General features: G+C 57.3%; 1 protein-coding gene across 1 annotated transcript; it reads left to right on the top strand.

Annotated features, from left to right (window-relative positions):
- The first annotated feature begins 5,390 nt into the window (after window positions 1-5,390).
- Window positions 5,391-7,779, top strand: KBTBD11 (kelch repeat and BTB domain containing 11). Its single transcript, XM_087814056.1, has one exon. It carries the CDS (start codon window positions 5,821-5,823, stop codon window positions 7,777-7,779), a length of 1,959 nt encoding a protein of 652 aa, XP_087670182.1. The 5' UTR covers window positions 5,391-5,820.
- Window positions 7,780-12,218: the final 4,439 nt, after the last annotated feature.

Consider the following 12,218-nt stretch of genomic DNA (forward strand, 5'->3'; position numbering starts at 1 on the left):
GTGATACGAAGTCCGTCCGAACGTAGTTTAACCAATTCGTTTTGTACAAAAGGACACAGGCAGTGTTTCTAGAATGAGACTGACCAGACGTGCTGAGCCCCTTGGCCCCTCGGTTTTGGGAGCTGGTCCAGCTTGTGTCCACTGAGGCCTCCCCTCCACTGTCCTCTGTGTGTCCTCCTGTGGCCCCCGTTCCTCTCAGGTGTCAGCATGTGTTCCTGTCTCAGGGTCTTACTGACCTGTCACCATCTCTCTGGATCCCGAGGTCGTGTTTCCAGTAGAGCTACCAGGGTTCCCGGTCTGCCCTCCAGCTGGTCCGGGCAGGTCCTCGCTGCACGCTGGCCCACAGCTCACTTGCTGGTCCAGGCAGGAGCTCAGTGTGTCTCCCCTCAGTGAATGAGAGAGTGAACGTTATTAATTACTTATCGGCACTGGGGCATCCACGGGAACTTAGCAAATGGAACAACTGTGAAGAATTGTGGGATTTCTTTACCCCCGTGGTGCCTCATTTTTGACTCCAGCTTCCCGTTGTTGGGAGGACATTCAGCTCGATTTCAGTGGATGCACAAACCAGATTTACTTTAAAAGAGTCAGGTTAACCCAAGTGTCATCACAAGGACTGTCACCTGTCACAGCCTGCTTGCCACCCACCTGCTGGGAGCTCCAGAGTCACCCCAAGGCGTGGATGCAGCGGGTATCCCCTCCCTGGGGTCAGGTCTGGTAAGGACGGATCATTACTGAGGCAGGAGGTGGCGGGTGTGTTGCGGCCTGGGTGCTGGGGCCTGGGTGCTGGGGCCCAGGCTGTGGCTGCATTTCTGGCTCTGCCACGGACAAGTCCAGGATGATGGATGGTGTGACGAGCGACTTCCTGTCACACTGATGGGCTGATAAACACAGCACCTCACAGAGCCAGAGCCTGGGTGTTGGTGTGATGTAACCTGAGGACAGCTTGAGAAGCCGGAGCTGGCTGTCGCCTTCTCAGTGTGGCCGGGTTAGACCACAGGGACATCCTTCATAAAAATGGATTGAGAATTACAGACGGTGACCTGCTGGAATAGGCCCATCAGCATCACGTGATCTGTACGAGGACATCGCTCATTCATTTAATTACTGACAAACTGCCACTCCTCGGGGCCCTGCCCTCTGAACTCCGGGGCCTGCACTGCCCCTGTTGGCTAAATGCTTCCGCTCGCTCAGCATCTCCTGCTGTAGGGCCACTGGGACGCCCTGCAGACACCCCTGCACACCTCGGGCCCCACACAGCACCTGCTGCGGCGCCTGGACTGCAGGGGGGACGGGACGCACTTTGAAGACTATTCTGTGACGCGCTTCCTGGTGGCGAGTGTGGCCTGTGGGATTCACACACGTTTTATTGGTGCTCCGGAGACTCCACCATTACCATGAAGAGAACCGACGTGTGAATCAGGTCGGAGGGGACATTGCTGGCTTCCTGGGATGTGCTCGGTCAGCTGCAGCCGGGCACCTCCCGCCCACCCACCGACCCGGCCCACCCCTGCCCCCGGCAGTCCCCTGCGCCCAGGAGCTGCCACCTCGTTTTAAATGGGCCCAAAGAAGAGATGAATCTTCAGAAACATTTGCGTGGACAGCCGCAGAGGATTCACTCTCTAGTCAAACAGAAATTCCGAGGTTCTCTGCAAGTTTCTAAGACTGGATAACTTTTATATGTAAGGTTTTATTAACCTCACAATTCACAGGCTGCTTCCTGAGTGACTGGCATTTTTCTGGTGCCGGGGAAGGCAGGCACTGGGCGTGGCACAGGTGGGATCCAACAGGTGGGGCCCGGGGAAGAACATGAAAAAAACACGAGGGCCCGGCCAGTGTGGCTCAGTGGTCGGGTGTTGTCCCCTGCACCAAAAGGGTGCTGGTTCGGTTCCTGGGCCTTACATGCCCGGGTTGGGGGCTTGATCCCCAGTAGGGGGCGTGAAGGAGGCGGCAGGTCAATGACTCATCACTGATGTTTCTTTCTCTCAAAACAATAAAAACATTTAAAAAATAACCATGAGGGCATGACTCGGGCCACACAGGAGGAATTCCTTAGGAGCCACACCTGCTGGGGAGGTTTGGATAAGTTTTCTAAGTCTATTAACAAATATTTTTAAAAAGTAAGCTAAGTATTCAAAAGGAAGATTCTTTTAGCAACATGTGTTAGTATAAGGAAGCATTTTTAATTTTAAATAAACTAATATCTGCATTAACTACATAAATAATGTCCATGTTAGGAACTCATATATAATCTTATTTTTTGTTTCATAGTAACAGTGAAATAATGGAAAAACAAAACTGTTTAGGTATTTATAATGTTGAGAAGAAACTGATATTCTTCAGGGAGAGATGAGCCATACATTATATTGAATTAAAACATGTTCCTATTAAAATATGTCCTAAGAACAGTCAAGAGGGAACCTGCTGGGACCGCCCAGCCGCACCCGACACAGCCCTTCCACGATGGGCTCACTCTGCTCCTGCTGTTGTGAGGGACTCACAGGGTTGCTCTGGGAAGCACCTCACCCGTCAGGATGGAGTCCTCTGGCCGATGGGGTTACTTCACAGGCACCAGGATGGCTCCCTGCACAGAGCCCCTGATGGCCTCCCAGCAACATCGGGCCCCAGAGCAAGCACACGATGGGCAGTAAGTCCCTTTGGAAACCCCCAGCTCCAGTCCCAAGAAAGGTGACACTGTCCAGGCCGAGGGGCACATGTCTCAGAGGATGGTAGACACTTCAGGTCCATTCATCAGAGTCAAAGCTCCTGCTTCATTGTAGCTCCAACCAACACAGGGTGGGCAAAAGTAGGCTTACAGTTGTGAGTACACGGAACAGTTTATTCTTGTGTTATTATTTATTATTGTATTATTTCCATATGCGCAACTGTGAACCTGCTTTTTCCCCACCCTGAATACACTTAGCCTGATTATTTTAGGCCTTAAACTGATGCTGTGGGGCTCTTAACACAGAGTTCCAAACAAGCTTTTATTTATTTGTTAATCTTCACCAGAGGATATTTTCTTCCATTGATTTTTTTAGAGAGAGTGGAAGAGTGGGAGGGAGAGAGAGATGGACGTGAGAAAGACACATGGATCTGTTGCCTCCTGCAGGCACCCTGACCAGGGCCAGGGGTCAAACCTGTAACCCAGGTACATGCCCTTGACCAGGAATCAAACCCACAACCCTTCGGTGTGCAAGCCGATGCGCTAACCACTGAGCAAAAACAGCTAGGGCCAAACAAGCTATTGAAACGCGTTCCACTCTCCGCCTCGACGTTTGGTCTGTGACAGTGGGAAGGTAACTCGGGACTTGGGCTCTTGCGCTTTCTAAGGAGTCAGGCCAAAGAAAGAACTGAAGTCCTGGGACCCTTTTCCAGGCCCAGACAAAACAACACCCCCCCCCCCCCCAGTTTCCTGAGGCCTAAATTCTTCTGCTTTGTACAGAAGCATTAAAAGGATGAGCCAGGTAAGAGCCAGTTCTCTGGTTTTATTTCAGACGCTAAGGTTCATATGTATTTGGGGTAAGATAGGTTAATGCCTTAATTTTTACTGCCCCTTGAATGACTCAGCTGAGTCCTTGGGGCAGTGCCAGTGAACTCTGCCTGTACGACCTTCGCAGGTTTCCAGTTTGTCATCACTTTCCGTTCCTGGGGGCCGGTGTTCTGTTCCCTTTCCGTGGAGGTGGAGAGGCCACGGGGAAGCGGGAGGGAGCGGAGACAGCATTGCAGTGGCCCCACAGCTGAGTAAACAGCAGCCAGTTCTGTGAGCTCAGCCAGCCTCCCACCACCCGGGGCCCTGGGGCCCGGCTCAGGTTACTCTCAGCATTTCTCAGCATTTCTCACCGCTCAGGGTGCTCCCCCGGGTCCTCAGATGGTGCCTCCCACATCGCAAATATGCCACAAAGTTACTGTTGAAGATGTCTGGTAGAGACAGAGAGTGCATTGAGTGTCCAATTTCCAGCTCTGAGACTCATTTCTAAGAATAATCAGAGAGCTTTTTAGTAACATAGTAGCAGGAGGAGCAGACAGGCCGATAAACACATAAATACAGGCTCAGCCCTGAGCATCTGCAGGGATCAGGCCCCAGTCCTGAGCATGAAGAATAGAGAATCAGCAGATTTGAGGGAAGGTAATTGTCACCTCATCTCATTTAAGAGGCACGGGCATCTTGTGTGATACCATGAGCCTGAGCCGTGGGGTGTGTTCCTTGCCTTTTTCCTCTGTGGAAAGCTGGAGTAAGCTGGGCCCTCTCCAAGACTGCCGTGCCTCTTTCCGGCTATGGAGCCTCCAGGAAGGTTTTGCCAATTTAGGAAAGACGTTTTATAATTCATTGGCAGGTTCTCACATCTGCCTCCCAGGTACTTCTGGGTTTCAGGGTTTACTTCTATTTTTTATTGGCTTGTTTCCTTTGACTTTTGCTGCACATGGATGGGCTTTTTGGAGGTTTGCTTCTCTGAGGTCCTCCAGCCACCTAATTCCAAGAATGAGCCGTTCAAACAGGTCTTAGAGGGGGAACCTTGGAGGCCAACTGTAGGGAGGTGTCCTCAGGACATGTCTCCAAATATCTGCTGTAACTGAGTTTGAGATAAGGGATCGATAGAGACTGCAGGAACAGTGCCACATGGTAATAAAATTAACATTACACAGGCCACCGTGCTGTCCACTGAAGTGCTTAATTTTATGCAGAGTCTCCTGAAAACAGGAGACTTGGCAGCTGACTGCTTTGTCTCCCAAATTCTGTCATGTCATAAGGTTGAGCCCTGTGTGTTCAAGGCCCCCTCCCTGGACTGAGTTCACCTTCACAGGCCCCCAGATCAGAGGAAGGGGAGTGAGGGGCCCTTTTAAAATCCTGGCTATTCTGTACATCTGGTCACCACACTGTCCAGCAGGAAGTGTCATAGTCCCCCTCCCTTCCCCACCGAGTTGACTGCTATGACCTGAGAGTCCTGGAGGGAAGTGTGGCAGATGCCACTGACAAGCCACCCTGAGGCCTGCAGACTCAAACATCCTCTCTCCTCCCAACAGGGACAAGAGGACGGTGAGGGGTGACGTGGGACCGCCTGACACTCCGCAGAGGAAGCCGCAGAGCAAGGCCTGACTGATGAGTGACCTGTGCCTGATTCTGTTTTTCCAACCCGCACCTGGCGAGTGAGTTACAGACTGGCCCCCACATGCACAGCGGGGAGACGGCCACATCCGGAGCCCTGCTGATGCCAGGACAGAAGACACACTCTCCACTGACTTTTCATGACCTGAATGACAAATGGGAGCCGCAGAAAGGGAAAGCTCCCTGGGGTGGCTCCTCATAAAAGCTGGAGTTAAAATCAAGGTTCTGAAGTTTGACACACCTGTCTCAGATCCGCTGGCCCTGGGGGCAGGAGGGGATGGAATGTAAAGGAAGGAAGGCTGACGCCGCAGGAGCGCGCGCCCGGGTTTGTCCGTGTACCTGACAGCCCAGTTCTGCAGCGAGGGCGCCCCAGGGGAGCAGGGCCTGCTCCAGAACCGCCCTGGGCACGGACTGAGGCGTCGCCACCCGGGCCTGGAGACTAAGCCACAGACACCCGGGCACAGGGCTAGCCGGTAACGTTAGCAGGTTCACTAGGTCCTCAGGGTGCACCTGCGCTGACACGCCCCCCTCCCAGGAGAGGAGGGTGCGAGCGGTGGGAGGGAGCTTCCCGTGAGCAAAACCCCGAGTGTGGACACAGGAGTAAAATCAGACTGCGCGCCAGGAGAGGCGCGTGAGGCCAGAAGCCCCAGCCTAACCATCGACCTTGGGTAGCCCAGGTCATGGTGGACTCCTGACGTGGAGGCAGCGCTGCCATGGAGAACCCGGTGGCCCCCTGCGTGCTGTACCCCGGGGATGACCTCGGCCACGGACCAGATCCCAGGGTGGCCTTGGCGCAGGGAGCTTGCGGCCAGGATGGGGGCGGTGTCGGCGCGCCCGAGGCTCCGGGAGAGGGCAGCCTGCAGCCGCCGGACACGGCCGCGGGGGAGGGCGCCGCGTCCCAGGCGCAGTCACCCTGCAGCCTCAGCGCGTCTCTGTGCTTCAGCTCCGGGGACGACTCCCCGCCGCAGTCCCGCGCGTCCGCCGCGGAGGGCGCAGCGGCCTCCCCGCCCTCGCGTCGCAGCGGCCCGCGGGTGGTGGAGACGCAGTGGGAGGTCGGCGGCGCGAGCCCCGCGTCGCCCGAGGAGCCCTCCTCCCTGGAGGAGCCCGCGTCCCCGGAGGAGCCCGCGTCCTGGGAGGAGCCCCCATCCCCGGAGGAGCCCGGAGATCCCCCGCCGGTGCCCCCAGGCGTCGGGCCGGCGCACGGGGAGCCCGACCTGGTCATCGAGGTGTCCGGCCGCCGGCTGCGGGCGCACAAGGCGGTGCTGGCGGCGCGCAGCGACTACTTCCGCGCGCGCGCGTCGCGCGACGTGCTGCGGGTGACGGGCGTGGGCTGGGCGGCGCTGCGGCTGCTGCTGGCCTACGCGTACAGCGGGCGCATGGCGGGCGTGCGGCCGGACAACGCGGCCGAGGTGGTGGCGGGCGCGCGCCGCCTGCATCTGCCCTGCGCCGCGCAGCGCGCCACCGAGGCCGTGGCGCCGCAGCTGAGCCTCGCCAACTGCCTGGAGGTGCTGAGCGCGGCCAAGCGGCAGCGGCTGACCGAGCTGCGCGACGCCGCCTACGGCTTCATGAGCGACCACTACCTGGAGGTGCTGCGCGAGCCCGCGGTGTTCGGGCGCCTCTCGGGCGCCGAGCGCGACCTGCTGCTGCGCCGCCGCCTGCGCGCCGGCCGGGCCCACCTGCTGGCGGCCGCGCTCGGGCCGGCCGGGGAGCGCGCGGGCAGCCGGCCGCAGAGCCCGTCGGGGGACGCGGAGGGCCGCGGGGACGCCGCCGTCTACTGCTGGCACGAGGCGACGCGCGAGTGGACGGAGCTCACGCGGCTGCCCGAGGGCGCGCCGGCGCGGGGCTGCGGCCTCTGCGTGCTCTACAACTACCTCTTCGTGGCCGGCGGCGTGGCGCCCGCGGGCCCCGACGGCCGCGCGCGCCCCTCGGACCAGGTCTTCTGCTACAACCCGGCCACGGACCGCTGGAGCGCCGTGCGGCCGCTGCGCCAGGCGCGCTCGCAGCTGCAGCTGCTGGCCCTGGACGGCCACCTGTACGCCGTGGGCGGCGAGTGCCTGCTCAGCGTGGAGCGCTACGACCCGCGCGCCGACCGCTGGGCCGCCGTGGCCCCGCTGCCCCGGGGCGCCTTCGCCGTGGCGCACGAGGCCACCACCTGCAACGGAGAGATCTACGTGTCCGGGGGCTCGCTCTTCTACCGCCTGCTCAAGTACGACCCCCGGCGGGACGAGTGGCAGGAGTGTCCGTGCAGCAGCAGCCGCGAGCGCTCGGCCGCCATGGTGGCGCTGGACGGCTTCATCTACCGCTTCGACCTGAGCGGGGGCCGCAGCGACGCGCAGGCGGCCGGGCCGGCCGGCGGGGTCAGCGTGCTCCGGTATCACTGCCTGGCCAAGCGGTGGAGCCGCTGCGCCGCGCTCCTGCGGCCCCCGGGCGCGCCGTCGGGCCCGCAGCCCTTCCGCTGCGCGGCGCTGGGCCGCAGCATCTACTGCGTGAGCCGCGCGGGCACCTGGCGCCTTGTGCCCCCGCGGGACGGCGAGGTCGGCGCGGATGCGGGCGCGGGCGACGGCTTCGAGGCCGAGGCGCTGGGCGGCCCCCTGGACGTGCGGGGCGCGCTCTTTCCCTTCGTGCTCAACCTGCCGGAGAAGCCGGACAGAGGCGAGGAGGGCGCCGCGTAGGGCCGGCGGGGTCGCGGGGCGTCTCCCCGGGCAGCCCCGGGGCAGGGGAGGCCTCTGGGGCCGAGGCTCCCACTGGGAGCGGCGGAGGGGAGGGAGAGAGGCGCGGGGTGGGCTGCCGGTCGCCGGCTTTTCGAGGCTTGGCAGTTAGAAGCTTCGGGGGGCCTCCAGGACTTTTTGCAACGCCGTCTTCAGGGCCGCTTCCCTGCCACGCATTCCTTCTCGCTTCACTTTGCTTCACGGGGTCCATGGCTAAAATGTAGGATGTGTGCGGATAGGTAACCTTGCGGAAAGACATGGGGGCCGGGAGGCGCGATGATCTAAAGACGCCTCGGGGTGGGCGGATGGGCCCCCGATGTATTCAGGCTGCTCCCAAGGGGCACCCACGAGGTCCTGGGTGCGCCGGCGCCCTGCGCGGAGCGCCGCGGCATCTTCGCTCACCCGGAGGCGCGCAGCCGGCCCGAGTTGGGAAGGTCCGGGGCCAAGGTGAGCTCGGTCAGAGCAGCCGGGGAAGACACACCTGATGGGGCTTGAGGGTTAAAGTGATAATTGATGACTGAAGCTCCAAACCCTTTCTCACAAACTAAGTAAAAGAGGGACCGGACCTGCCACCCTGTGCTTAAGTTTGGGTTAGCTCAGCTCCAAAGGTAAATAAATACCTTCGGTGACCGATAGGCTCTGTTGTCCGATGAGCAGTGGCCGCGTTTTCTCTGCTCTCTCCCGGGCCCCACGGATGGGTCGGATGCACACAGGCCTCAGGAAGCCTCCAGCTCCCTGTTCAGCTCGGGTGGCTTTAACATGTCCAAGTCAGAGCATGTTAATAGGTTCAGTGATAGAGTAATGATTTACTGTCATGTGAATGTTAGGTCTTTGGTGACTGAATGTTTACTGGAGAGCCTGTCTTGGGGAAAAGCCGGCTGCCAGGGGTGCTGGCCTGTTTTAACCTTGGATAGCCACACACGTGCTCAGTCACTTCTCGGTTTTATCATGGACTCAGAGAAAGGGTTGTTCTGCCCCAAAGGTTAAACTCACGGGTACTGACAGTGCTGAAGGGGAGCGTGCAGGCGCCGAGGAACCCACCGCCCGTGATGTTTTAAGTGTGGATTACGTAATTCTGGTGAGGGAAATGGATTTTTAAAAAATAGGTTTTTATTGATTTCAGAGAGAGGGAGAGAGAGAGAGAAACGTCAGTGATGAGAGTCATCCATCGCTGCCTCCTGCAGGCCCCCTGCTGGGGATGGAGTCCCCAACCCCGGGTGTGCCCCGACCTGGAACCCAGCGGTGACCTCCTGGTTCATGGGTCGTGGCTCAGCCACGGAGCCACGCCAGGGGGCAGGAAATGGGTTTTTTAAAACATCATTCCAAGAACACATGGCAGGGTGACAAGCCTCTGGGCAGGAGAGGACGTGACATATTTGTAATGCAGCTCAGCAGGTGGAAGCTACGTTTTCCTATTTGTGAATTTCAAAATACTCTAACAGTCAACACGTCGCTCGCCTCTTGGGCAGAGCACAAGGATTAAAAACAAATCAGCGGACTCTTCCTCGTTTGTTTTAACCTTTTACGTTTCAGACACCGGCAGACAGGGCTTACTGTCTATTTAGAGTTTAGGGTGAAATAGATGCTCATAGCCAGAGCAAAGGGACCAGGGCTCTGAATCTAGTCTGTTTTTGCTGACGGTAGGAAGGGGCCACGTTGAAAGTTACGGGGACACAACCAGATGACGTCATGCTAGCTTCTCAGTATTTACCTGCTGCCCGGTGGTGGGGGTCACCCCTCTGTGGCAGTCGGGGGGCAGTGGGGGAATGGGCTGTGCTGTGTGAAGGGTCTGTGGTTGTGAGAGTTACCAGTTACCTGTGTTTGGAATGACCTGTGTGAATGTTATGCATGTGCCTGAGGATCAGAATAATTCTCAGTTAGAGTCGAGGAGACCTGATGGTTGCTCATGAACTAAGAAGACAACTTGGCAAATGGTTCAGTCATCTTAGGAAAGAAACAGGCTTCCTGTTGCCTGAGTGCATTGGCCTTTTATCAGAGGAGACCGGAGACTCTAGTGGGAGAACATAGAGCAGAAGGAAGCAAGTCATGTTCTGTTAACTAAACGTACCTTTTGTATGTCGTGCCTATTTCTGTGGAATTTTATTATTCATGCTGACATTTTTATAGGACATGGGACCAGGTTAATGTTTTCATCCCTTCAACAGCAAACATAAAATGTTATCACTGTGACTGTAACTGGGAAACCATTCCTAGGATGTTGACCGTTTTAAAGCAGGTGCTGAAAGGGGGCGTCTAGAGTGAGATGGTCCCCGCGGAAGTGCTGGTGCCGGGTGTGAATGCTGCACAGTCACACTCCCAGTTTCGCCAGTCATTTCGTTTAGGGAAGGAAATGCCTGCACTGGGTGTGGCACCATTTTCTGCACTCTCAGGGTCCCAGGAATCTGTTAAATGAAGCACAGGACACACAGGGGGTCAGCAAAAAGATACAGGATATTATGGACCGTATTTCTAAATAGACTATCACAGCAAATGAATACTAGAGCACCCGACAGGCCATAGGGACCAGCTTATTTTGCTTTTTGGGGCAGTTCCTGGGGTGAAGCCACAGGGTTTGCACCAATTACACAGATAGGAACAAGCCCTGTCCAGGAAGGGTGGGCCACGGTCAGTGGGATGTTCTTAGTCCAGCTCCAACCCTGTTTTGGAAAGCGGTGCAAAATTACTTCTGATCTTGGATCAGTTGTCAAATGAGACGAATGCATTTATGACATCCACCCACCCTCCTGCAAGGGGAGATGGTGGGGACAGGAGGGCAGGAGCTTTCCGGCTGTTGACAGGCAGTGACTTATGAATTGTCGATCAGTTCGTTTGGAACCCAAGGGGACGGGCTGAAGACATCTTCATTCCCTTTCTGTTTTCGTTCCTGGTCTTGGGAGCGGCCCCAGCGCTGCGCCTGGAGCTTGGCGATTTCATTCCCAGTTCCTTTTAGGATGGGTGGGCAACATCCGGCTGCGGTCATCGAAATCATGTGGTCTGGCCCTGTCGAGGCCTCACCAAAGAGAAGCAGTTCCAGCCATCACCTTAGGGTGAGTTAATGAAATGTTTGACCAAAAAGAGCCGGCTAATTTTTAAGTTGGTAATTTTGTATGGCCCCAGAATGATGTTATAAATATGCAAATGGCCCTCAGCAGATAAAAGGTTCCCCACCCCGGCCTTAGGAGAGGGTGCTGTGGGAATCCTTTTGCTACTTAGTTACAACTTTCCCGTGTATCCACTTTGATACAGATACTTAAAAAACGAGTCATCTGGCTGCCACTTTAGTAATTCTCGTGGCAGCGGCTTAGCCTCTGGGCCTCTTGGGTGACTTCCTCTGAGGGATTTTGAAGTGGACTGTCCTGGGGTTTTTTGGCTCTTCCTCGAGTGGCGTGTTTCAGGACCTAACCTGTTGTAACACCTCAGTGGCGCGAACGTGAACTGCTACTTTGTGTCCTATTTTCGATGCCTTCCAGGCTTACACAGTGTTTCATTTTGGTGTTAAAAAGGGAATGTCCTTGCCCTTCCCTTTTCTCTGCATTACCGTTATTCACGAGGAGGTGGTAAGAGCTCGGAGGGATCGTGCATGTGTCGGCTGCATCTGAGTTTGTGGCAGTGGCAGAGTCCTCTCCACACCCCACACCCCACACCCCGGACGGTGCCCCGACCGCGCAGCCAGGCGCTTTCCATGAGCTTCGAGAGTGGCTTTGGAGTGACCGGACACTGCCGGCTCAATGCCCTCACTCGAGCTGAAGTCCTCAGAGGCTCCAGGCGTCCTGCAGTGTTGCCGCTTATTAGACAAACCCAGCTGTTTAGGGCGCCGGCCGGCTGGCTGATTATATTTATTAACGCTCCATTTTTACATCCAGGCACAATGCTGTAAAACCTGTCGTATGTCTGTTTCTGCCGAGATGAAATAAATTGTTGGAAAATGCCAGTGCTCCTGAAGTTCTGTGTGGGGTGACTTGTCTCTTTCCGGCTCCGCGGCACAGCCCCAGGCGAGGTGTCCTCTCCTGGGCAACGTGCTCACCTGGGCAGCACTGTCTGCAAGGGCTGGAGCCCCCCATCTGTGAGTGAGGACTTTGATGACTTCTGGGGGTCCTTCCAGCGACAACTTTTAAGTCGGGGGGGGGATCTCTGAATACCTATGAGATGTGTATCCACGCCTCTGCCCCCTCCCTCCCTGTCCGCCCCCCCCCCCCGCCCCATCCCCTTGGCCTGCGGGTGGTGCCCATCCTAGGCTGTTACCCTTTGCCCTGCTCACCATGACGATTCCATCTCGCTCCCTGCTCTGGGGCCATCGGAGGCCCTTCCCTCCCCAGCACGCCCCTTCCTGGGGCCAGCCTGTGCACCCGGGAGATGCCGCCCAACCCCTCAAGGGGCATCTAACTGCCCGTCCTGGGCCTTGC

Source organism: Miniopterus natalensis, chromosome 2 (genome assembly GCF_054644295.1).
Source record: "Miniopterus natalensis isolate mMinNat1 chromosome 2, mMinNat1.hap1, whole genome shotgun sequence".
NCBI classification, from domain to species: Eukaryota; Metazoa; Chordata; class Mammalia; order Chiroptera; family Miniopteridae; genus Miniopterus; species Miniopterus natalensis.